Source organism: Zootoca vivipara, chromosome 1 (genome assembly GCF_963506605.1).
Source record: "Zootoca vivipara chromosome 1, rZooViv1.1, whole genome shotgun sequence".
NCBI classification, from domain to species: Eukaryota; Metazoa; Chordata; class Lepidosauria; order Squamata; family Lacertidae; genus Zootoca; species Zootoca vivipara.
In genome coordinates, this window is record NC_083276.1 from 36,824,235 (window position 1) to 36,847,642 (window position 23,408).

At 38.5% G+C, this 23,408-nt stretch overlaps 1 protein-coding gene across 4 annotated transcripts in view; it reads left to right on the forward strand.

Moving 5' to 3' along the window:
- The window catches only part of NOVA1 (NOVA alternative splicing regulator 1), a 152,785-nt gene that overhangs the window by 121,764 nt on the left and 7,613 nt on the right, over nt 1-23,408 (forward strand). For 2 of the 4 annotated variants that reach the window (XM_035110230.2, XM_035110249.2), the window contains exons 4-5: nt 1,262-1,333; nt 23,142-23,408. The exon at nt 23,142-23,408 is cut by the window's right edge and continues 7,613 nt beyond it. In XM_035110230.2, the coding sequence (XP_034966121.1) occupies nt 1,262-1,333; nt 23,142-23,408 (339 nt within the window). Of the gene's footprint in view, nt 1-1,261; nt 1,334-14,532 lie in introns of all 4 variants that reach the window. The other 2 variants (XM_060273155.1, XM_035110239.2) reach the window with 2 other exon arrangements.

A 23,408-nucleotide genomic window follows, 5' to 3' on the forward strand; every position in this document is an offset into this window, starting at 1 on the left:
AGATGGTTTTAGACATATATTGATACATTTTATAAATTACTCACTGTAAAATATTTAGATTCCTTTTTTTCCTTACATTATTGTTGCCTCCGTTTCAGATATGTGAGAATAGTCAGAATTCTGTTGATCTTATTTTTCAAAAACAAAAAACCCCAACCATTCAATCTAGAATTGAAGGATAGCTGCCTCAATAGAATTTAAAACCTGTCCATTGTGATCAGATCATATTGGAGCCTGTGCATTTATTTCAAATCAATGCTTTTTCCTTAGCGTGTTAAAATTATGCTGTATGTTTTAAGAAAAATATTAACACAGAATAAATATTTGTTTTAAACATCAACTAATGCTACCTTATTAACAATTTGTCTTAAAGTTTAGTATTTATAACATAAATGATAAGCATATTGGTGCAGTTCTGTCGCAATGTTTTTAATTGTTATGTTATCCATTGCATGACTTGCTTTTAAGAAAGAACAATAAATATTGTAGAAATGTTTTGCTTTATTACCTTTGGGTTGCATCCAGACTTGCTGTTCCATTCATATAAGGGATGAAGATCTAGTGGAGTTTCCCACAGGAGGAAGAAAGCAAGGTGATTTTCACCAGTTCTTCCTTTCTCTTTACAACCCCCAGCACCACCTCCATTGCTGGTCCCACATCTTCAACCCTACAGAACGATATTTCAGGGTGCATCAGGAGCTGCGGAGGGGGGAATAAGTGAAAATCACCCCCTTTCTCTAGCAGAGCATCCTGTGGATGAAGTTCTGGATCCAACCATTTGGCTGTATTTTTTGTATTATATGGATCACTAAATATACATGGAGTCAACGTTATAAGACAAAAATCCAGATGCAATGAGACGGAGAATATTATATCAGATAAAAACTTCGACATCTGCTCATTGAACTTGTTGGAATTTGTATTTGCTTCTACTGGTTTTTACTTTCCCTTAGAATCAAGTATGGGAAAGAAAATATTATTCATATGGTCAGCATATTTATTTATTTTTATTTTGTGAGTTTACCATCTTAATTTTAAGCCATTAATTTGTTTTACATGCATATGCATGCATACTTACATGCATTAGTTATTTGCTTAATTGGCATTAAATTCCATTAAGTTCCAATGAGAAAGAAAAAATTAGGTCTCAGGCTTTTTCTCTTTAATTTTCAATTACATTACATTTGTTTATTTATTTATTTTAACTGTTCAGTCTAAGGCTTGTTGAGGTTGATTTGCTCCTGAACTGCTTTGTTCCCAGACATTGCCATCATCCCCAACTACCACCAAGTCCTCTCCATCTGATCCCATGACCACCTCCAGAGCTAATCAGGTACAGTATCATTCTACCATCTACACCATACTTTTCACGAGCGGCAGCTTGCAAACTGGAGAAAAAGATATGGTGGGTTAAGGTTTTATTTGTTCATTTGCATATATACACCCATAATCATGGATATCTAATGCTGTTGTATAAATAATATTATTTTTAATTTGGTAAATGAAATACATAAAAAAAATCTATTTTAAGATACCTGTATGTAACATTTGTTGTTGCAATCCAAGTAGCCCTTGAGGGGCAAATAGAGCTTGCTTCTGCTCATCGGATATTCTCACTTCTACCCCCCACCCCCAACAGCTGTTCTTTAGGTTACACTGGGGGATTGTTGAATTGGCCAAGGCTTCCCAAGCAGCTCGGGGTGCTGCTGTCAGGGGGGGAAATGATTCAAAAATTGTGGAGCATATACAGAGCTCAGCATGCAGCCCTTTGGACTAAGGTCTATATGTATAATGTATCTTTCACAGTGTGGGTTGATAGACTGTGCTTGTTTATAAAGAAGAATATGTTTCCTATAATAGCATGCCTGTATACACATTGGGGGGGGGGGCTTATGAGAAGTTATAGTCCTAGAATAGAATAAAATGAATAAATGAATAAGTAGTTATAGTCCTAGTCTAAAAGAAATTTGTTTTGTAATATCCATGTTCAAGGCTATTTTAGCTTGAGCAGGTAGGTAGCCGTGTTGGTCTGAGTCGAAGCAAAATAAAAAAATTCCTTCAGTAGCACCTTAAAGACCAACTAAGTTTATATTTTGGTATGAGCTTTCGTGTGCATGTGCATGCACACGAAAGCTCATACCAAAATATAAACTTAGTTGGTCTTTAAGGTGCTACTGAAGGAATTTTTTTATTTAGCTTGAGCAAGTAATGATTATTTTCTTATTCTATGTTCTTTAATGCACAACCTTATTTTTAATTCATAGTCTTTAGTACTGACATTTATTAAGCTCATAAGCAATTTATTTACTTCTCATTCTGTACATCATAGAATAATATTTAGGATATTTAGATCTTTATTGATAATTTTAATATTTCTTGTCAATCACTTAGAAGTTTCCCTACAATCAAGCTTTATATATAATTTGTTAAATAAAAAATGAAATACAAAAGGTGTATTTTGCTTTTATTTTATATCCCAAGCTGGAACATTGGTAAAAAAAGAAAGAAACTAAAACCAAAGATGTTTTTCTATTTGTGCAAGCAGGAAACTAAGAGAACTATTTTAGCATTGTAAGAAATATTTCACAAGCATGTGCAAGACAGCATGAGCAGCTGTTTTCCTTTCCTTCCAACTCATGGTTCTTTGCCTCCAACCCTGTGTAATTCTTTGAATAACAATCAGACACATTTTCATCTAAAAATGTTATATTCTTTTTGAGGATTTTGGTAAAAACATTTAAATCTAAAGCATTTAAAACGAAGCATGTTGAATTTCTTGTGCTCTGTATTAAGAGCCAGTATTTGTTGGAGTACATGACTGACAAACAAATTGGGGGGGGGGGGGTGGCTGCCTTTTTCATGCCCTACTTTTAAGCTTCCACCATCTAACTGGATATAGGATGCTGGACTAGATTCTGGAGGACACTGCTCTGATGCAGCAAGGCAATTCTTTCTTGTGATACAAACCAAGCAGTAATCTCTCTGCAATTTGCTGGTGATATGAATCAGTCCAACAAAATTAAACTGGCAAAACAAAAAGTATCATCCAAGAAAGAAAGAGGATAGTCAAGTATTGTAGAATTCCATCTTATTTGGGATATCTTATTTTAAATTATTTTAACTAGCTGTATGTTTTATTTGTGTACCTAATTATATTGGTCTGTTACTATAATAAATCATTCCTTCATTCAATTAATAGCTAGCAAGGCAGTTTCATAACCAATGGCTAGATTATGACTTGTTTTGAAACTGTTTGAACTGTTTCTATTTTTAGTCTAGTGTAAGGTGATATACACTATATGTATATTTAAATTCATTTCTCTTTTGGACACTGTTTGACAAGTGATATGAAGAAAGATCTTACAGTCTTAAGCTAGCTTCTGGATATATGTCTGCATTTTTTCATTGGTATATTTTATTTTATTCTCTAGACTACTATTTCAGCAGGAAACATGCAGCACATAAGACAATTATGGTTGTACTGTTAATTCTGATGATAAGTGAAGTAGCTGGCAATTGTTTCAAGACTGTAGCTATGATTAACATTCAGCACCATCATATTGCCAAGTATCTGCACTGCGGCTGTCACATGAAAATTGGTTTCAGCTCGATAGTTTTCAAACACAACTGTACAGATATATATTTTGTTTTCCTATTTGTTCTGAGCAAGAAATGCTGCATTCAGTAGCACTCAGGATAAAATTCAAAACCAAAGTCATGCCTGGAATTTCATTTTTCATACACCACACTGGCTTCAGTGTATAGTTTAATCAGATATTTTAAACAATCTGAGCTAGATTCATGCTCGATTTATGGTACTGTTCCTTAAACTATGTTTTTACACATGCCACAAAATGCCCTTAGTAGATTTCACTAAATGATTTGGAATGTGTCCTTAACATAGCTTCTGCCATTGCCAGTGAAGTTAGTGTGATGAATACTCTTGTTGCTTTATTCTTTCCCCTGATTAGAACAGGAACGGTGAATATTTTGTGTTACAGTAATATTGCTTCAAGCACTTTCTTTTTCTAGAGACCAATTAATACATGTTCTAGTAGCAAATTTAATCTGTGTGGTCTGTTGTTTTAAAGTAGTATAGTCTTAATTCTGATTTTATTTAATTCAGTTGTTCAACTTTATTCATACAGTAGGAAAATATTGACTCACTACTGTTGAGATTCTTAGTATTTATCCTGCATTTAAATAGTAATAGTGATTATAATAATATAGTAAATGGTGGTGTAATCATTGGTTCTGGTTAAATTGTTTATTAAAACCATAGAGAAGAATGAGATAACAAAGGGGAGACGGTTTAGTGCCTAAACCATTATGATATTCAGAGGAAGAAATAAGAAATTGTGTGATGGCAGGGGTAATGGAAAGAAAGTGACTCCAAAATGCAGTGTTCAGAAAGGGACTGAAAGAAAGACTTGGGGAGACATAAGTTGTAGATGGCATAGGTTATGAATGATGATTGATCAAATTGAACGAATTAAGTAGGACGTACTTGCCTCCATTGCCTCCATTGTGAGAACTATCCTAAGTGTATTCAACAGGCTTTAGGGAAGCATATACATCATTTTGAACTTGGAGGAATGGTGGGGGTATTGTTTAATAAAATAAATAATGCTTCAGTTTGTTTGTCTATCTCTGCCCTAAAACTCTGGGTGAAGACTTGCACTACCTTCCTAAAATCAGGTGGCTATAATCAACCCAGGCCTCTGGATGACCTCATCCAGTAGCTTCATGTCGATATCAAACACCATAGCATGAGACCTTGCGGAACCCTTTAAGCCAGGGGTCCCCAGACTTACCGAGCGGCGGGCCGGTGCCCGCCGCGCCGACCGCGCGGTGGGCCGGACTGCAGGGGAGTGCGCGCGCAGCGGGCCGGAGGGCGGGGGAGTGCGCGCCCGTGCGCATGCGCACACGCACACGGGCGGAAAAAAAATCGGCGAAAATCGCTTGTGCGCATGCGTATGGGCCTCCCCCGACCCGGAAGTGCACCAGAAATGACCTCTTCCGGGTCGGGAGAGGCCCGTACGCATGCGCACAAAGGATTTTCGGCAATTTTTTGCCGATTTTTCAGATCGCCGCTGCGCCGCGCGCCGTGAGAGCGGGCGGCGGCAGCGGGCGGCGGGGGTCGTCGCGGGCCGGATTGGAAGGCCGATTGGGCCGCATCCAGCCCGGGGGCCGTAGTTTGGGGACCCCTGCTTTAAGCAAAACATGCCAACGGGTAGAGTAGCAGTGTGACAATTTTTTTGAACAGGGGAAATCTAAACCTGATTTCTGTGCAGCAGACACTGAGTTTGACAGTTTGGCTTTTCACCTCAGTTCCCTCTGCAACAATTGCCACATTAAAGGGGGAGGGTTAGTCCCCCTTCTTATCGACACACAGAAATTTTCAGATTCAAGGACAAATATTTAGGCACATGGGTTATATATTCCCTTTACTTAGTACAACTTAAGCATTACAGAAAAGAAGATTAACAACATTATCAATAATAAAGATCAGTAGCATTAAAACATAAAAACATTACAGAGTACCAAGTTAGCATTACAAATCTACTGTAATAATTAATGATGCAGAGCTGAGAAACCATTATTAAATCCTAATTACCAGAATCATAGAATAGAATCATAGAATCATAGAGTTGGAAGAGACCACAAGGGCCATCCAGTCCAACCCCCTGCCAAGCAGGAAACACCATCAAAGCATTCCTGACAGATGGCTGTCAAGCCTCTGCTTAAAGACCTCCAAAGAAGGAGACTCCACCACACTCCTTGGCAGCAAATTCCACTGCCGAACAGCTCTTACTGTCAGGAAGTTCTTCCTAATGTTTAAGTGGAATTTTCTTTCTTGTAGTTCAACAAGGCTGGAATACAAGCAAAAGGTGACATGGTTCCTCTCAACTGAAAGAGTGAGAGATTCTCAAAGGAAGGGATATATATACCTATTTTTTTCCCCTTGAAAGAGATAATTTTTCTAAACTTCCTCAGTTATAAACTACTTGCCACAAAGTAGCCAACTACATTAAAGTGTTTCATAAAGCATATTCCAGAATAAATACATTGCAACTTCAGCAATAAGTTTGATTAAACATAAGTCTACTATCATCAAAGCAAAATAATTTCAGTAACATCTAATGAAACTACATCAAATACAAACAACTGCTATCTTTAAAAAACATATCTGGGTAGACATTTTACATAGTCATATCAAATCCTAAATTATACAGGAAAATGTCTGGTTGACATCTGAGCGTACTAAATGTATCAGTGTTAAAAATAGCATTCTCTGTGAACACAACTTGTTTAAGTAATCTGTAAAGGTGGATTGATTAAGTAAGGCCTGTTCACTTTTTAAATAACAGGATACATCAAGAGTATTGGTTCAAGGTAGGGAATGGGGAGCAGTGATGTATGCAAGCCTGGCCTACCATTTTCATAAATTTAATTGTATTGCATTGGGGTAAGGCTATAGGGCAGGCATCCCCAAACTGCGGCCCTCCAGATGTTTTGGCCTACAACTCCCATGATCCTTAGGCAACAGGACCAGTGGTCAGGGATGATGGGAATTGTAGTCCAAAACATCTGGAGGGCCGAAGTTTGGGGGTGCCTGCTATAGGGCCAGTTCCAATATCTCTGGAACCAGCCAAAATGTGTGCAAAAGTGGTTGTGGAAGTGGGTACGGCAGCAGGAATATCTGCCCCAACACTTTTGCAGCACTCTGAACTAATACCTAGGAAAGAGTATAGTGTATTCCTCTCATCCCATTTCTGCCTGGTGGTCCAGAAGGGTAACGGTTGGAAAATTACTGAGAGGTTCTGGGGAAGCAATAGAGTTGCACCCCCCTCCCTTCATCCAAACATATTTATTATGTCTGCTGGTGCAAAGCTGTTTGGACACCTAGAAGCTGGGTAGGCAGGCAGATTGAACGGCCTCCTCACTGCCCCGGTTCCCCTCACCATCAGTGGTAGAGGAAAAAGCAATGCAGGCCAGCATCTACATTAAGTATCATTGACTTAAAATGGTAAATGTGCAAGATTGAGATTAAGTTCTATTTCTGACAGGTATGCACTATCAGACATTTAAGATATACATAACCAACTATTTGGGCATGTTGGAACAGTGTGGGAGTTATGTGTTAAGCTTACCTGATAGTCCTTAAACTTCCACAAGTAACTTTTATTTGTTGCAGCACATATGAATGAGACTATATTTCCGATTGCAGGAAAGGAGGTAAAATTATGTTGATGGTTTGCTTTTTATACATGCATTTTCTGTTTACCTCTAAGTTATAAGTCACTGACAGTGCAATCCTACATACATGTCTACTCAGAAGTAAGTCCTGGTGAGTTCAATGGGACTTATTCCCAAATCAATGAGCATAGGATAGCAGATTAAATTCTAAATTTTACTGTTGACCAAAAATAACCCCCGGCCCTTATTTGTTCATCTTCAGTGTCCACTACTTCTGTGCAAGGGAGGAGGGTATTAAGTGTACATAAAGTGTTTTAAGACGGTTTTAAGTGTACATAAAGAGGTACAGTATATTCTGCTGCAACTTTTGAACAGCATCTTGGCCATTGGCAGCCATGGAAATACATGTGGAATGTCAGCAGAAGTGTACTTAACATTTTCAGCAGCTGTATTTCTCTTTAAAATTACTTACCTTTTCAGCCTAGTGATTGGCTGCAGTGAACATTTGCAAAAGTCTCACATACACATCAGTGACTATCTAGGCTTACAACCTTGGTTTGTTCCTACAAAATAATTCATGGCATAGGCAGAAATACGAAAACCTTTCATTATCAGTGAAATAAATTATTCAGCTGCTCTTTTATAAGTATCAATAATATAGAATTTAACACATCTAATTGCATGTTTCTCATGCTTGAGAATCTGCCAAGAAAAAGACATTAGCAATCCTGATGTTGGGAAACCTTTAAATTGTTCATAATTAATGATGTGCAACAAATAAATGAAATACAACTCAGCTGGTTCATGCACACACTGCTGTAGCAGATAATCACCTCATAGGAGTGAGGTGATATCAGTACTAGCATCCTCCTTGGAACACTATTAGCTATTATCCATCTCAACTTATCATTGTTTCCCTGCCTCTCCCATCAAACGTATTCTCTCTGCACTATTAAGGAAGCAGAAATAGAGTGCCTTTGAATCAGTCTGCATGGTTAAAACACTATGACTATGAAGAAAAGAAAGAGAATTCTATCATGACCATGATTTTGAGGGGGGTGGGTTACACTTCTTATCAGTCATCTAGTATTCCTAAGCCCCATTACTGAAATACATGCAAAACCCAAAACAGACAACACATTGTAGACCTGGGTCACCTAAATGAATAAATTATGGATATTAATTTTCAGAATAAGCTACAATCATCAGTTGCTTTCCTACAATCACAATTCATTGTATTTCGCGGTTAGGGCTAAAGTGTGTTTTGTTTCAGAGGCTGAAGCTGCATTTCAAGCAGATAACATTCAAGCTCCTGTGAGAAATTAAATGAAATGTTTATTTCAAATGGTTTCCAAATGGAAGCTAAGAAAGCAAGCCAATGAATTAATGACAAATTTACAGCTCCACGATTTGCGTCCCAATCACAAAAAACAAACATGGCCACTTCAGGCATTCAAAATGAATTTGTGAAGAGGGAAGTGAGGTCTCACATGTATACATTCTGTCCAGCCTCCCCAAGTCCCTTTCACATGCGGAGCATGAAGGGGGCTACCCACATTCAGCTTAATACACTTAGAACCCTTCATGTGCTCCGGAACCCCTCATTCATCTGCCCATCCTTATAAACCCCAACAAAACGTCAAACCTGAGGCCACACACATGGAGTGGGGCCAAGGTATGCACTGCCACCACAATGTCTCCTCGTGTGTTGCTTGACCACCTGGATAGAACTATGCTAATGTATTTGTGAATCTCGGCCAAGAGTACAATAAAATTTAATTTTGCTGGTATTTTGTCTGTTTATGACAGGAAATACCACAATAAAAGCAAGGTGCATGCAGTAATTATTTCTGCTGCTTGAAGACTGGAGCTACCCCATTACCACAACAAAAACTAAGAAAAAAATCCTTACTTTTGTTGGAGAAACTGGTCAGTAATACATTCAATTCAACAATAAGCAATTACAGAGCCCATGCTTGTTCAGCTACTTTTCACTTTCTGTTCAAAAACAGTAGTGCCTGCAGTTTCAGTTTTCAGAATCTATCAAAACAGCTTGCTTGCTCTCAGCAAAGCAATGCTACAATGAAACAGCAAGTCTTTTTTCTCCACTATTTTCACCACCTGTGAAAGATGTTCAAAACTCTCTGTAACGTTTCCAATTTCCCCTAATTTCCGTGCTAGGTCTCGTGCACATGTGTAGACATATGCAATATTTGTGCCCTTCCCTTTGAGCACTTTTTCATTATTAAGTGGTACATAAACAAAAAATACTTTTCAGTCTACACCAGGCTTTCCCAAACTCGGGTCTCCAGCTGTTTTGGGACTACAACTCCCATCAGCGTTAGCTAGTAGAACCAGTGGTCAGGGATGGTGATAACTGTAGTCCAAAACCAGCTGGAGACCCAAGTTTGGGAAACACTGGTAGACAATCCTGTAATATGGTAACATAGCCATGTTTTTTTTTGGGGGGGGGGATCATAGCTAGGGCACCATCTGCATAGTGTCAGTGTAATCTGACCAATTCAAATCATTTTGTTTAACGTAGTCTTTCAGTTATTCAAAGGTATCACATCCTGTTGTTGAATCTAGTTGGCACAGACTTCAGTTATGTCAGAAACTGGCTCAAACATCTGTTTAAAACACTGTTGTGCTACTTTCACATTATCTCAAGTTCCATCAGTGTTCAACAAAATTAATTTTCAAGTAGAAGTCACACTGCTCAGATCTTCCTGCAGTTTTGCACGAGTGCAGTGCCAATTACACTATCCATGTACTGTTCATTGCTGTGTCATGTGAAAGTTAGCATGTAGTCCTAAACTATAAGTCAGCCCCAATGAACCCAATGTTATAGATTTGCACTGTTAACTGTTTCACTCTTCTCCGAGTCAGTGCAATTCTGTGCAGTTTTATTCAGAAGAAATTCCCATTGTCTTCATAGAGAATTATTCCATAATAAAGTAAGTTTAGGCTTGCAGCCTGAACATTACTGTTAGAACTAGTAAGATGGCATAAACTGATTAACTGAGCCCATTAAAAATGATATAGCGACTTAACAGTAATGGTGTATGCATGCTTTATTACTTAAATTGATGCTTTATGGGACAGATTTATTGTGAAGCCTGCCTCGAATTAATGTCATTCATTGGGGGGGGGGAGAAGGATAGAACTCGATGCGACACTTTTTTTTTTAAGACCACCGTTTCCCGCTATTGGTGTTAAAATGAAATTGTCAGAAAAAAGCAAGTCACTAGGAGAGCAGTCTTAAGTGTTGACAGGGAATAACAGAGTGGCATAGCCACCACTGTATCTCAGGCCTGCCAGCTATAGCCAGCCAGGCAGATGGGAGACACAATTCTTGCTTTTTCCTATACCAAAAGTAGGAGAAACAACAGCAGTATATTTCTGCAGGCCATATATCACTGCAGCACAACCCCAACACCACTCTTACCCCTGCCACGCACACCACAATCTCAACCTAAATGTTGTTCTAACCTTCTCAGACATCAGCATGGTGACGGGGTAGGATTGCACTTGAGAATTCTTATATATAGCACATAATATTTTTTTCCTAGGATTTGGATTTCATTTCATTTTCCCAATGAACAAAAATATAAATAGAAAAGCAGAAAAAAATGATGTGCAATCCACAAATTTCTTAAGGCACCCAATACTTGGGTACCTTTGCAGTAGGGAAGCTTAAGTGATTTGAACACTTTCCCTATGAAGAAAGGCTAAAGTCCTTGTATGTTTTAATTCAGAGGAGGGGAAAGGAAGGAAGAAGTCCAAATAGACATTTTTAAAATTAGTCACAAGGTGATGAGAATGGGATCAAGGAAGGATACTGCTCAAACCCATCTTTTATCCTGGTTGGGGTGAGCCTGGAATGGCTTTAAAAGTGGCAATTATTCTACCATGGACTCAGCAGTCATCTGTAAATAGACTAACACATTCAGTTGCAATGTACTTCTGAATATCAGGTGCTGGGGACAAATGACAGGTGATGGTTATATTCTTCCTGTCCTGCTTTTTGGCTTCCGTGTGGCTTTGGAAACATAATGCTAGTCATTATTGGCTTTGACTTGGTGCAACTGGAAAGTTTATGGGCACATGCTATCAAACTTCTATAGTGAATAGAAGTTGTATGTTGATTTATATGCATGTCACAAAATGCAATGCACCTACTTAAAGGATACCATTCTGAGCAAACTTTGAAATGGTATGAACTATAATTTTACAAAGAATTGTATATTTACCTGTGGCTCTTAGTTCACAAACGCAATAACATGTGAGTTGTTTTGTATAAATTGTGATTGTGAACATTCTGGGTGGTAAATACCTTTGCACAGTTAACCAACATATTCTGATAGTGAGATTACTTTTAGAATGCCTTGACATATTTTGTTTCTAACATGGATATTTGAAATATGATCTCATTTACAACCCAGACCCTGGAATAAAACCCTGCTGTCAGTAATATTAAATGTCCAAATTAATATGCTTGGATGTGAGAGCAATAGTGAAGACTTTATATTGTGAATTGATTTATGAGTATTTAATCTATAAATAATTTATAATTTAAGATTGCATTTTTGTCCTACAAACAGGCAGTCCCTTACAATATAAATTTGCAATTCAAAGTTAATTCTCATCTTCCAAATCTGATTTCCTGAGTTCATCAATTTCCAGCACATCAGTTCCAGCATAGGAGTTTTTTGGAAGTTAATGGTGTTAACTTTCTATTTTTCTTTTACTCTCTCCCCCAACTTCTCATCGTACTTTAGAAATATCTTACTCGGAGAACACATTTAAAATATGGCAGAGCTAAACATGTTTGGGGGAAAAATACTTAGTTTTGTTGGGCAGATTTTCAAAATCCTCACCTCTCCCCCTCCCCTTCCTTCCTTCCTTCCTTTCTTTCTTTCTTTCTTTTCCCTGTGTTTATGGTTTTCACAATGGTGGTCAGTCACCCTGGTGCTGCTGAGCACCTTTTAAAAAATCTACAACTCATCAAAGTAACAAAAGGAAGCATAGCCAATGAGATTCAGTATGTAATGATCCCTAAAACCGAATCAAGAGTGAAGAGAAAAAGTGTGGAAGACAAAGTGGAGTAAACTGCAAAACACCCAACACTAAATTATTGAAACAGCTGATCTTCCATTCTCCAAACAGGAATTATTCTAGCTCATTTCTAAACACAAATTTGGTAACATTGCTTTCTGTTTGAGCATGCCTTTGGCATTTCATATTGGGAAAGGACATGCCTTTACCCCAAACCAGTTTAGCCAGTTGCATTTCTGCTGAACAGGCCACACCAACAGGAACCATCTGCTCAGTTGTCCTATGATTCTGATCCAACAACAACAATGTTGTTGTTGTTTATAGCCACATTGCACCTTTGGCAATTTCACATGTTAAAGGAATCTCTTCCCTTTTAGGTAGGGTTGCCATAAGTCCAAGAATTCCCGGGCATGTCCTATTTATTGGGGTCCTACATGCCCATCCCGGGGGGAATTTTATGTTTTAAAGCAAATGTCCTGGATTTGGGGTTTTTTAAAAAACAAAACATAGGCAGTCTGGTTTGGGCTCGGGCAACCTGGGCTCAAGCTCTGGCTCTGGTTCTGGCATGGGCAACCTTGGCTCTGGCTTGGGAACCCTTGGCTCTGGTCCAGGCTTGGGCTCTGGTGTGGGAGGCTCAGGCTCGGCGCTATTGGGAAATTGCCCTAAAGAAGCTCAACAACTTTTTTATTTTTAGCTCTTGAAATATGGCAACCCTACTTTTAGCTACTTTTCACCGACATCCAACCATTCTGACCAACCAGAGCATTTTCATTTTTTACAACCTTATTGTTAAATTTAGTTGAAAATCAAGTCAACATCATCAATCATTGGTTTCTGTTTCCACTTGTTGCAAAATGTTAGCTGTTTTAAAGCAAAGTTCATAAAATTATGTTTGTATCGAATGCGCAGTTAAATTGTTGCATTTTCAAAAGGGTTGTAATTAGTACAGGGGAATGTGGTGCCCTCCCAATGTTTGACTCCAACTCCCACCACAAGTCAACATGAACAGTGGCCAGATATATTGGGAATCAGAGTATAACAACAACTGAAGGGCATCACACTTGGCTCCCCGTAAACTAGCAAATAGATAGGACTTAGGCACAAACTGGACAACATGCCATTAATTCAATTATTAATCATGGTAATACTTTTTTAAACAAACTGGCAGGCTCATTATGCTTTTGATTCAGAGCAAGCCTCCAATGCCTGCTATTAACACTGAAAGAAAAGTTTCATTTTTAATTGGAATTGCATTGGTGTAAAAAAGGTAAAGGTACTCTTGACCGTTAGGTCTAGTCGCAAACAACTCTGGGGTTGTAGCGCTCATCCTGCTCTATAGGCCGTGGGAGCCGGCGTTTGTCTTCAGACAGCTTCCGGGTCATGTGGCCAGCATGACTAAGCTGCTTCTGGCAAACCAGAGCAGCGCACGGAAATGCCGTTTACCTTCCCACCGGAGCGGTACCTATTTATCTACTGCAAGCTTTTCTTCCAGTGCAAATATTGTAACCAGTGTATTGGGGCAAGGGGCCTTCAGATGCAGACTGCAGCAAGGCACAAAGGATTAAAGCCCCCTGCCCCTTCCCAGGTCCCAACCTGGTGTTTAGGTTTAAACAAATATTCAAGCAATTAGTTTGAGCCCTAAATGTCAATTTTGGGGGGCTGGCTTCTGAAAGCTTTCCAGACAGGAAAACATGCAGGAATTACCGGTATATGTTATCTGCACTGTATGCCCTGCAGGAAGGGTTGGGGGATACGTGTAAGAAATGAAACCTTATGAATCACTAAGTCCTGTTGAATTCAATGACACTTACACCCAAGAAAGTATGCATAGGATTGTAAGCTTTTACATAATGCAATGCTTTACATGCCTTGAGAGGTAAGTCCCACTGAATTCAATGGGATCTGTTGACAGGTAAGGGATTGCAGCTGTAGCATGATTTAAAGAAATTTAACATTGTTTGTGACAAACTTATTAAAATAAAAAAATGTAAGTAGGCTATAAAGCATTTCCCAAGCTATTCATGAACCTGATTCCAATACAACTGATATAATTTTTCCCTGTGAGTCAATTTCTAATCTCTAAACCAGAGTTATAGCAGCATTGTTCTTAGATTGCATGTTGAATTTTTAATTCCACATTCATTCTATATTCATTAATGGCATGCATTAACTTGTTATATATGGTAGCTTTGCAAAATCTAAGACTCAGAATGCATGTTATCATTTGCAGAATCATTTCATTGATATATCTCTGTCTTAATGCCCCATTCATAGGGAAATAAGAATAAAATATTTTTGAGAATCTGAATCATTCAAATTTCTAAGAAAAGGGGCCACATAAATATGTGTGAGTATGCAATCTTACTCTGTTTTCTTTCTTGTTTAATGTTCTATTGATTTCAGTGGAAATATATTTCAAATTAATAGTGCATAGAAATTTATCCTTCATCTTGATCTTAAATAACTTTTGAAAACACACCCAAAGACCTGCTTGGTAAGATTAGATTACCACACCACATCAGTAATCTATGAAGCTTGGAACACCCCGACCACATCATTCTTTCCCATGACATTGTAAGCAGACAAATTGAGAGGGTTTGGTCTGGTGTGGAAATGAACATGATCAGGGCATCTACATTTGATCAGTTTCCATATATTGCCATAGCAAGGAGGGAAGCAAGCACTAGGTACTTGGTTTTTTTGACAGCCACACAGTCACTTTGGTAACATAGCTTATCCTTTTTTATAATTCATTCCAATATGCCCACATATTGTTTCTATAGTGGCTAGTATGAGGAAATGGTGTACAGGGAAGTTAAGCAAAGAGGCCAGTCCGAAAATTCTTAGATTCTTGTGAATGTTAGATAAATAACTTGCCTCTTTTTTTTTTAGGACAGTTTGGGCCTACTGGTTCTTAGTGATATATAGGGGTCCATTGTGCTTCCATAATGAAGTGTTTCCCCAGGCAACCTTAGTAAAGCCAGATACATTTCAGTGGTGATTCTTTTTTTCTTTCTCTGTTTTTCCCTAGGCGTCTCTGTTGGATATAGGGTCAATGACAGACCAGCAACCAGTGATTATTCTATGGTACATTATTTTATCTCAGCTTATCCCCAGGGAAATACCCTAGATGCATCAATGCCTAACCACATTCCCCCCCCCCCTCTGCTAAATTGCTTCACTACCAGGATAGGGAACATTTGTCTCTCTGATGTTGTTGGACTACAGACCCCATTATACCTGATCATCGGACATGCTGGCTGGAGCTGACAGGAATTGGAGTCCAGCAATATCTGAAGGTCCACAGGTTCCTCATTACTACCTTCGTATTCTTAGGTGTTTTTGAAAAGCTTAATAGTCACCCAAACTAAGGGTGCATGAAATTCTCTTTGTAGAACTAGGCATAAAAATCCTTCATCAGTTTAGAATACATAATTGTTAACCAAATTTCTTTGTTTTCTAGATGATTCATTTGAAGAAATCAGTATTGACCAAACTTGCTGCTAATTTTAAAACAGAGGATGTGGAAACCATAGAAACATTGTGTAATTTCTCAAGGAGGTTCAAGTTCATTTTGTAGATGTAGGATGAGAATTCTGATTATAAGCACATGAACAAAAACTTGAATCATAGAGTTGGAAGAGACCACAAGGGCCATCCAGTCCAACCCCCTGCCAAGCAGGAAACACCATCAAAGCATTCTTGACATATGGCTGTCAAGCCATAAATAAAGATTAGAATAATTTAAAAGACACAAACATACTACATATTAGGGGAAAAATTGCACTGTGTCAGCGACTCAGAATTTACATATTCCAATAGTTTCTCGCATTAACCAGAGGAAAATAAGAAAGAGATTGATATATACCTATTAATATGCTAAATACATCATTCTCTGATGTTATAAAGATGCAATGAAAACACAATCTGATCAACTGACACAAAACTCTAAAACTGTGATTCCCGATTACTTTGGACCCCCTGTTTTTCAAAAGCCAAGCTATGGACTTGGTTTCTATAGTAGTTTTTGTGATGTGAATGGCACCACGGACCCCTGGGTGGGTGACACAGAGTTCCTGGGGTCCATGGACTATGGACCACCAATTGGGAACCAATGTTCTAAAAGTGTCTTCTGGAGAAGTTTTTCAGGGGTACAATGTTCTCCAGTGTCTTCTGGAGAAGTTTTTCAGGGGTACAAAGAGGCTTAGCGCAGGAGGGAGAAATAAATATCCATTGTGTGAGGCTCCTTCCAGTCACAAAACATTGGATTAAACTAAAAGAATATTTTAAGGTGAGTTTGGGGCTACATTTTCTTAGTGATCTATAGGGATCTATTGTGCTTCCATAATCTTTTAAGGTGGTTTAATATCCTAATATAGGGACGTGGGTGGCGCTGTGGGTTAAACCACTGAGCCTCGGGCTTGCTGATCAGAAGGTCGGCGGTTCGAATCCCCGTGACAGGGTGAGCTCCCGTTGCTCAGTCCCAGCTCCTGCCAACCTAGCAGTTCGAAAGCACTCAAAAGTACAAGTAGATAAATAGGTACCACTACAGCGGGAAGGTAAACGACATTTCTGTGTGCTGCTCTGGCTCGCCAGAAGCGGCTTTGTCATGCTGGCCACATGACCTGGAAGCTGTACACCGGCTCCCTCGGCCAATAACGCAAGATGAGCACTGCAACCCCAGAGTCGGTCATGACTGGACCTAATGGTCAGCCGTCCCTTTGCCTAATATCCTAAGATATAAACAAGCCTTTTCACTATGCTTCTTAACACATGTGAGCAAACAAACCAGGAAGTCATTCTTAAACCAGCTTCACACCATGGCTTAATATTGGCTTGTACCAATGCATAGCTCTCCTCTCTCTACTAGTTGCCGCCCCTGATGTCTGCAATCTTCCTTCTCTCTCCATGGGTCCAATGTAACCTGGGGAAAGAGCTTAATTCATTCACAAGCAAGTCTCTGAGTCTGAATCAAAGAACTTCTAGAAGCTGCATAGTCTACCTTCTATTTTCAAATATCTGAAGCAGTTGTGCATCCTTTGTGCATCCTTTGTGCATCCTTTTCTACACAACAACCAAATGAACAGCCAAAGTATTTGCTATTTATTTCATATTAACATTATATAATATAATTTTGAATTTTCTCCCAGGTATAAAGACTTCAACATTAATCAATGAAAACCAGAAATATTCCTTTTGTGCCTTTCCAAACGAAGGCAAACTGTGTATTCAAAGATCACCAGCCTAAGTACCACTGTAATTTATTTTTTGTATCATTTTAGGTAGCAATATTTTAAATTTCTAAAATGTTATCCATACATGAATAAATCAGGCTATTTGCTCCTCTACATGTTCTGAGATGATCAGGATGTATCTAAAAAAAACAACCCAGTGTTTTGAAAGATGTTATATCCCCCTTAGTCTTAGTCATTGGAGCAACAGGTTTTAATAGCCAATAAGTACCATTTTAAATCATCTTCTTGAATAAGCATAGGCCATATAATTCTACACTGTAATCTCTCTATTCAACTCAATTACTTTTAGTCGAACTAGAGCATATCTTTTAGAAATACTTTGTGCCATTGGTGCCACACAGCAGCCATAAAGCTAATGGATTGAGCTCTCTAAAGATTCAGCTTGTGTCCAAGGAAGTCATGTGATATGAGATCATTTTCTATTAATTCTTCCTTAGTTTTTGTTGGAAAAGCTTCTGCTGAAGCATTCATTCGGATAGTGGCTGCAGGAGATGATGGGTCTCAGAGTAACAGTCTGTTGCCTAGGGAACGTAGGATTAAATACTATTAGTGTGAGTCTTTGGGGTGCAAAATATATAACAGAAAGTTGAATCCTACCCATGAGTCCCAAATATGGATTCAAATAGCATTATAATCTTTATCAATTACAAATACTAATGTGCAGCTTTATATAGCTGCCAGCCTGTTGGTCCTCAGTCTAGTTATCCCAGCTACCAATGTGACTTGGTAACTACCTTGACTGGGTGACTCAACTGTGGCTCCAAATATTGGCTTAGTAGTCCACATTAAAGGTCTCCTAAAGAGGTTCTGCATGCATTATCATCACCATTTCCTAAGTATTTTCATAACGCTATTATTACCACGGATACATTTAGAAAGGTTGGAGGAAGGCCAGCAACTCCACTTTTTCCAATTGTGCCCCCTCTCCTGGGTCACATTGAGCTTGTGAACTTTGACATGCTGGTTTAAATAACCCACTCTTCTCCATTCAGGTTGCATCAGAAATTCTCACCCATTTCACCTACATTCTTCTCTCTCATGCACATGCACTGAACTTGCCAATTGTCACCTAATTATCTTTCAGAAATGAAGCAAAGCTGAAACATGTACCGCCATATCTGGTGGTGCATAGTACCGCAAAAACAATTCCTCTTTCAATCGGAGAATGAGAAGTAAAAAAATTTCAATTACCCATCCCCATGGACAACCAGCTGATTCTGCAAAGCCTGGAATAGGATGTCTATCATAGCTCACCACAGATACTGCCCAGGGCCAGTGAGGTTGGTTACTTACACCATGTCTCAAGCCCATTTGTCTGAACTCATGAGACCTGGAACTGAGGCTTGGTGTAGCCAACTTCTCCACCAAACCTGTCTCTACTGCTTTGAGAGATAAGAGCAAAAGCACACACAAGCATACAAACACTGTACACGTACTTGGGTAGGTGGAAATTTAATCCAATTTTCTAAAAGTGTTCTAGGAATTTAAAGAATTGAACTAATTGAATATTATTAGATAGAATGCCGTTAAATCTATACAGATTTATCTGCACTTGCCAAAACTTACTGCTTAATGATTTCCAGCACAATCCTATGCGTGTCTTTTATTAATTTCAATGTCTAGGGTTGCTACCTTGTTTGAAGATAAATTGAGATCTTCTATACCTTCCTATTGATGTTTTGTAACCCAAAATATGTGTATCAATTTTGTATATTAGATTGTATATTGTATAATTCAGTGAGCAGACAATCACATTTATTATTAGACAGAATTGAAACACATAAATGAAGCTATTCAGAATACATCAATTGTTCCTGCAAATGTAATTTGAACTCCATGAAACATTAATGTGTGAAGTACATAATGCTTTTAGACTACAAAGTAAAAACAAATGAAAAATTGGAATGATATTAAAAGTATGCATCGACGTAGGTTTTCCTCTTCTCTAGTCAAAGCATGTTTATTACACCAGGAAGGATAGGTGTATGCATTTGGACAAATGATAATGTGCAATGCATATTTATGAAATGATGTATGTGCACTTATACACATATAGAAATAGTAATATTGTGCAGGCTCAATAGCCTCTTCCTTTCAAGGTTACTTAAAAAATAAAGACAAGCTATAGAGGTTGTCTAGAGAAAGTATTTTTCTTTCTTTAATTACATGTTGATATCACTTCAAGGTCTAGAGCTTTGGGGGTTTTATGTAAACATTTTAAGTAAGAAAACTGGCAGTGGTGACATTGTGCCCTGATAGGCAAATAAAGAGGCAGACACATAAGACGGGGTTGAACTGAGTCACTTTTATTTAGACCTTAATTTGAAATCAGCGGAGGGGGAACTAACTTAGCTGTATAACTTAGCCCTTGCCTAAGGAATTGGGGCATGCCTTCCTAGCCTGCCCCAATTCCCGGGCCACACTCTGAAGGTGGGAAGGGAGGCCTTATCTCGTCTCCAGCCCCCGGGACCACAGAACCCAAGGTGGATGAGGGAATCTGGCCTCAAAGGAGGCTCCTGTCTCACCTCAGAGCCAACCTGTCAACTGAAAGGTGCCTAAAGGGCATCACCAGGCTAAACCAAACTATTTCTTTCCCCGCACTTGCACTGCCAAAAGTGATAAAATCAAGAAGATTAACCTATTTAAACAACACTCTGAGATTTCTGAGTATATGGCGGTACAGTGGTACGTCGGTTTACAAACACAATTGGTTCCGGAAGTCTGTACTTAACCTGAAGCATACTTAACCTGAAGCGAACTTTCCCATTGAAAGTAATGGAAAGTCGATTAATCCGTTCCAGACAGTCCGTGGAGTACTTAAACTGAAGCGTACTTAACCTGAAGTGAACTTTCCCATTGAAAGTAATGGAAAGCGGCCGGGTCCGCAGAGTACTCAACCTGAAGCATACTTAACCCGAGGTATGAGTGTAATTGGTTCCGGGGGTCCATACTTAACCTGAACCATACTTAACCTGAAGCAAACTTTCCCATTGAAAGTAATGGAAAGTGGATTAATCCGTTCCAGACGGGTCCGCGGAGCACTTAAACTGAAAGTACTCAAACCGGGGCGTACTTAAACCGAGGTCTGACTGTATATAAATTTAATAATAGTAATAATAATAATAATACCATCTAGCACTCTGTCCTGCTATTCAGTGTGAAGTAGGCACAAACCCAATCTGTGATCCCAAATGCAGATTGGGAAAAATTCCTACGTGGTAACCCCAAAGCATACTGGGAAACAGGGGGGGGGGTGCTGCTGCAAATGGAGAGACTGGAGGGAAGGCAAGTCCTGCCCACTCACTTTCACCACCTTAGAAATGCACCAATCGGTGCAGGGAATTTTCCTGCTCTACCTCTCTTGTCCAACAGCTCGCAAAGGCGTCTAGTCTTCTTGGCACCAGGCTGAAAGTTCTTCATTTAAAAAAAAATTTCAAATAGTGGGCCAGGACCCACCAGTGTGCCTTTCCAATGAAGGAGAGTCCACCACCTTTTGAGGTAGTGTGTTCCAATGTTGAACAGCTCTTGCCATCAAAAGGTTATTCAAAATATTTAGTCAAAAAACATTTTTCTTGTAATTTGAAGCCTTTGCTTCTGGTCCTACCCTCTGGAGAAGCAGAAAACAAGCTAACTCCAGCTTTCATGTGAAAATCTTTTATCACCATTAATTTTTAATTCTCGGGCGAAATGCTTTCTCCCCTAAAGCTCCAAAAGGAAAACCTTTCGTTAGTCTTCTTATAGTAGGGACACATTTGTGAATAGTTGTGTTTGATGTGCACTGCTGTTCACTTAATATGTGCAGTTTACCACTTTAGTCAACTTTTCTCAAAGTAGCAAACCTGATCCACATACAGAAATCAATAGATGGATGTAGATAATTGTGTCTGGATTGAGTATATATCCTTATATTGTCAATATTTGCTAAGCTTGACATCTGGCATTTTTATTTATGCTCAGATCATTTGGATATTTTATTTTGTTTTAATCTAGAAACTACTGCTTCAAGTTAATATAAGGTGGATGGGGGCATTCCAGTGTGGTAAATTGCAAAGTCTAAGCCATTTATAAGTGTGACAGTAGTAGATTACTGTGGAAAAAAATAGTCTCATATTTGCAATGATGGAGAGAAATCCATAGAATGAGGTTATAGAACAGAGCAAGAATTATTGAAAAAAGAAGAAGCTGAATAACCAGCTACATGATGGAAATATTTGTATTCCCAATCCAATTAGGTTGTGGCTAAATCCGCTTGAAACAAGTTGGCTATGGTTAATATAGGGTTAATATAGGGCTATGGTTAATATAGGGTTAATATAGTTCTGTAATTTATCTGGGAACAAGTCCCACTGAACACAGTGAGGCTTCTGAGTCGACATTTGTAGGATTGCACTGTCATAGATTAGTGCTTATGAGTAATTTTAGTGGCTATGATAAAAAATACCTTTATTTACATATTTAATAGTTCCTCACTGTTATTACTCAGTCTGAGATGCAATAACTTAAGATAGTGGTCATGTATCAGTATATAGTGTGTTGTGTAGAAAATAGTAGAAAGTGATCTTTTAAAAAATTGCTATGTTTTATTCAGCCAGTCAGAAATAATCAATTAAAAGTAGCAGGTTGAACCCAGAGAAGTTTCCTCTCTTGGGGGAAAAACCTTTCTAAAATGTAGAAAACTCTTCTTTTGCAGGAAGGTACACTGGATCCAGCCAAGTATCTAAATCCCTTGCTGAATTTAAATAATGTATGACATTTGCAGCTCAATCCTCTGCAGATTTATACAGAAGTAAATCCCCACAGTGTTGAATGGGACTTACTTCCAAGCAAATGTACATAAAATGTGTGTCTTAGATATTTGTTATTGAAGTGAAATGCTGAAATCAGTGAAATTCTGTCACTGGAAACAACTTCACTTCTGGGAGTAAAAAGTTCATTGGTTGAAGCAGTATAAAAATACTCCTGCAACCATAATAAAACATGAGATATTACATAATTCACTCCTTTTTCTTCAAACAGACTCATGATTTTTTCCTCAGGTGACTAATACATTTTATTGCAAAATGCATACTATTTTGCTCTCCATAATGTAGACACGATCGTATGAAAGAAGGAGATATTTACTAGATTAGAGGAACTGTCCTGCCACTTTCCCCTCATGGATGCCTTGCTTTGCCAATTGAAGTCTTTAGGGGTTTTTTAAGCTATTTATTTGAATGGTCAGATTTAGAATGTATATTCTTGCCTGTGATATATATATATATATATTACCAAAGGTATATTTGAAGCAGATGCCATCACAGATGTTGCTTGATCAACTCAAATATGAAGGAAGGATACTGCAAATGAGAAGATGGGGGAAATGTCAACATTTTCCTAATAATATGTTGATTTCTCTAAATTTTTCACTCAGTAATTAAAGGGTTTTCCTTTTCTGTGATGCCAAAATTCTTTCAGAATCCATTCTACCTTATCTCAGAATATGTGTAAAAACTTGTTGAACATGACTTGTTTCCTAATTCTGTCTTATGTCTGCTTCAGTTCTTCTGCCTGTTTCAGGTAGCAAAATATATTAAGTATGTTGAATGTGCAAAGCAGTAGTATTATTCATATTTTTTTGTTTAATTACAGGTAAAGATTATAGTTCCCAACAGCACAGCAGGTCTGATAATAGGGAAGGGAGGTGCTACAGTCAAGGCTATAATGGAGCAGTCAGGGGCTTGGGTACAGCTTTCCCAGAAACCTGATGGGATCAACTTGCAAGAGAGGGTTGTCACTGTAAGCGGAGAACCTGAACAAAACCGAAAAGCTGTTGAACTTATCATCCAGAAGATACAAGAGGATCCACAGAGTGGAAGCTGTCTCAATATCAGTTATGCTAATGTCACAGGTCCAGTG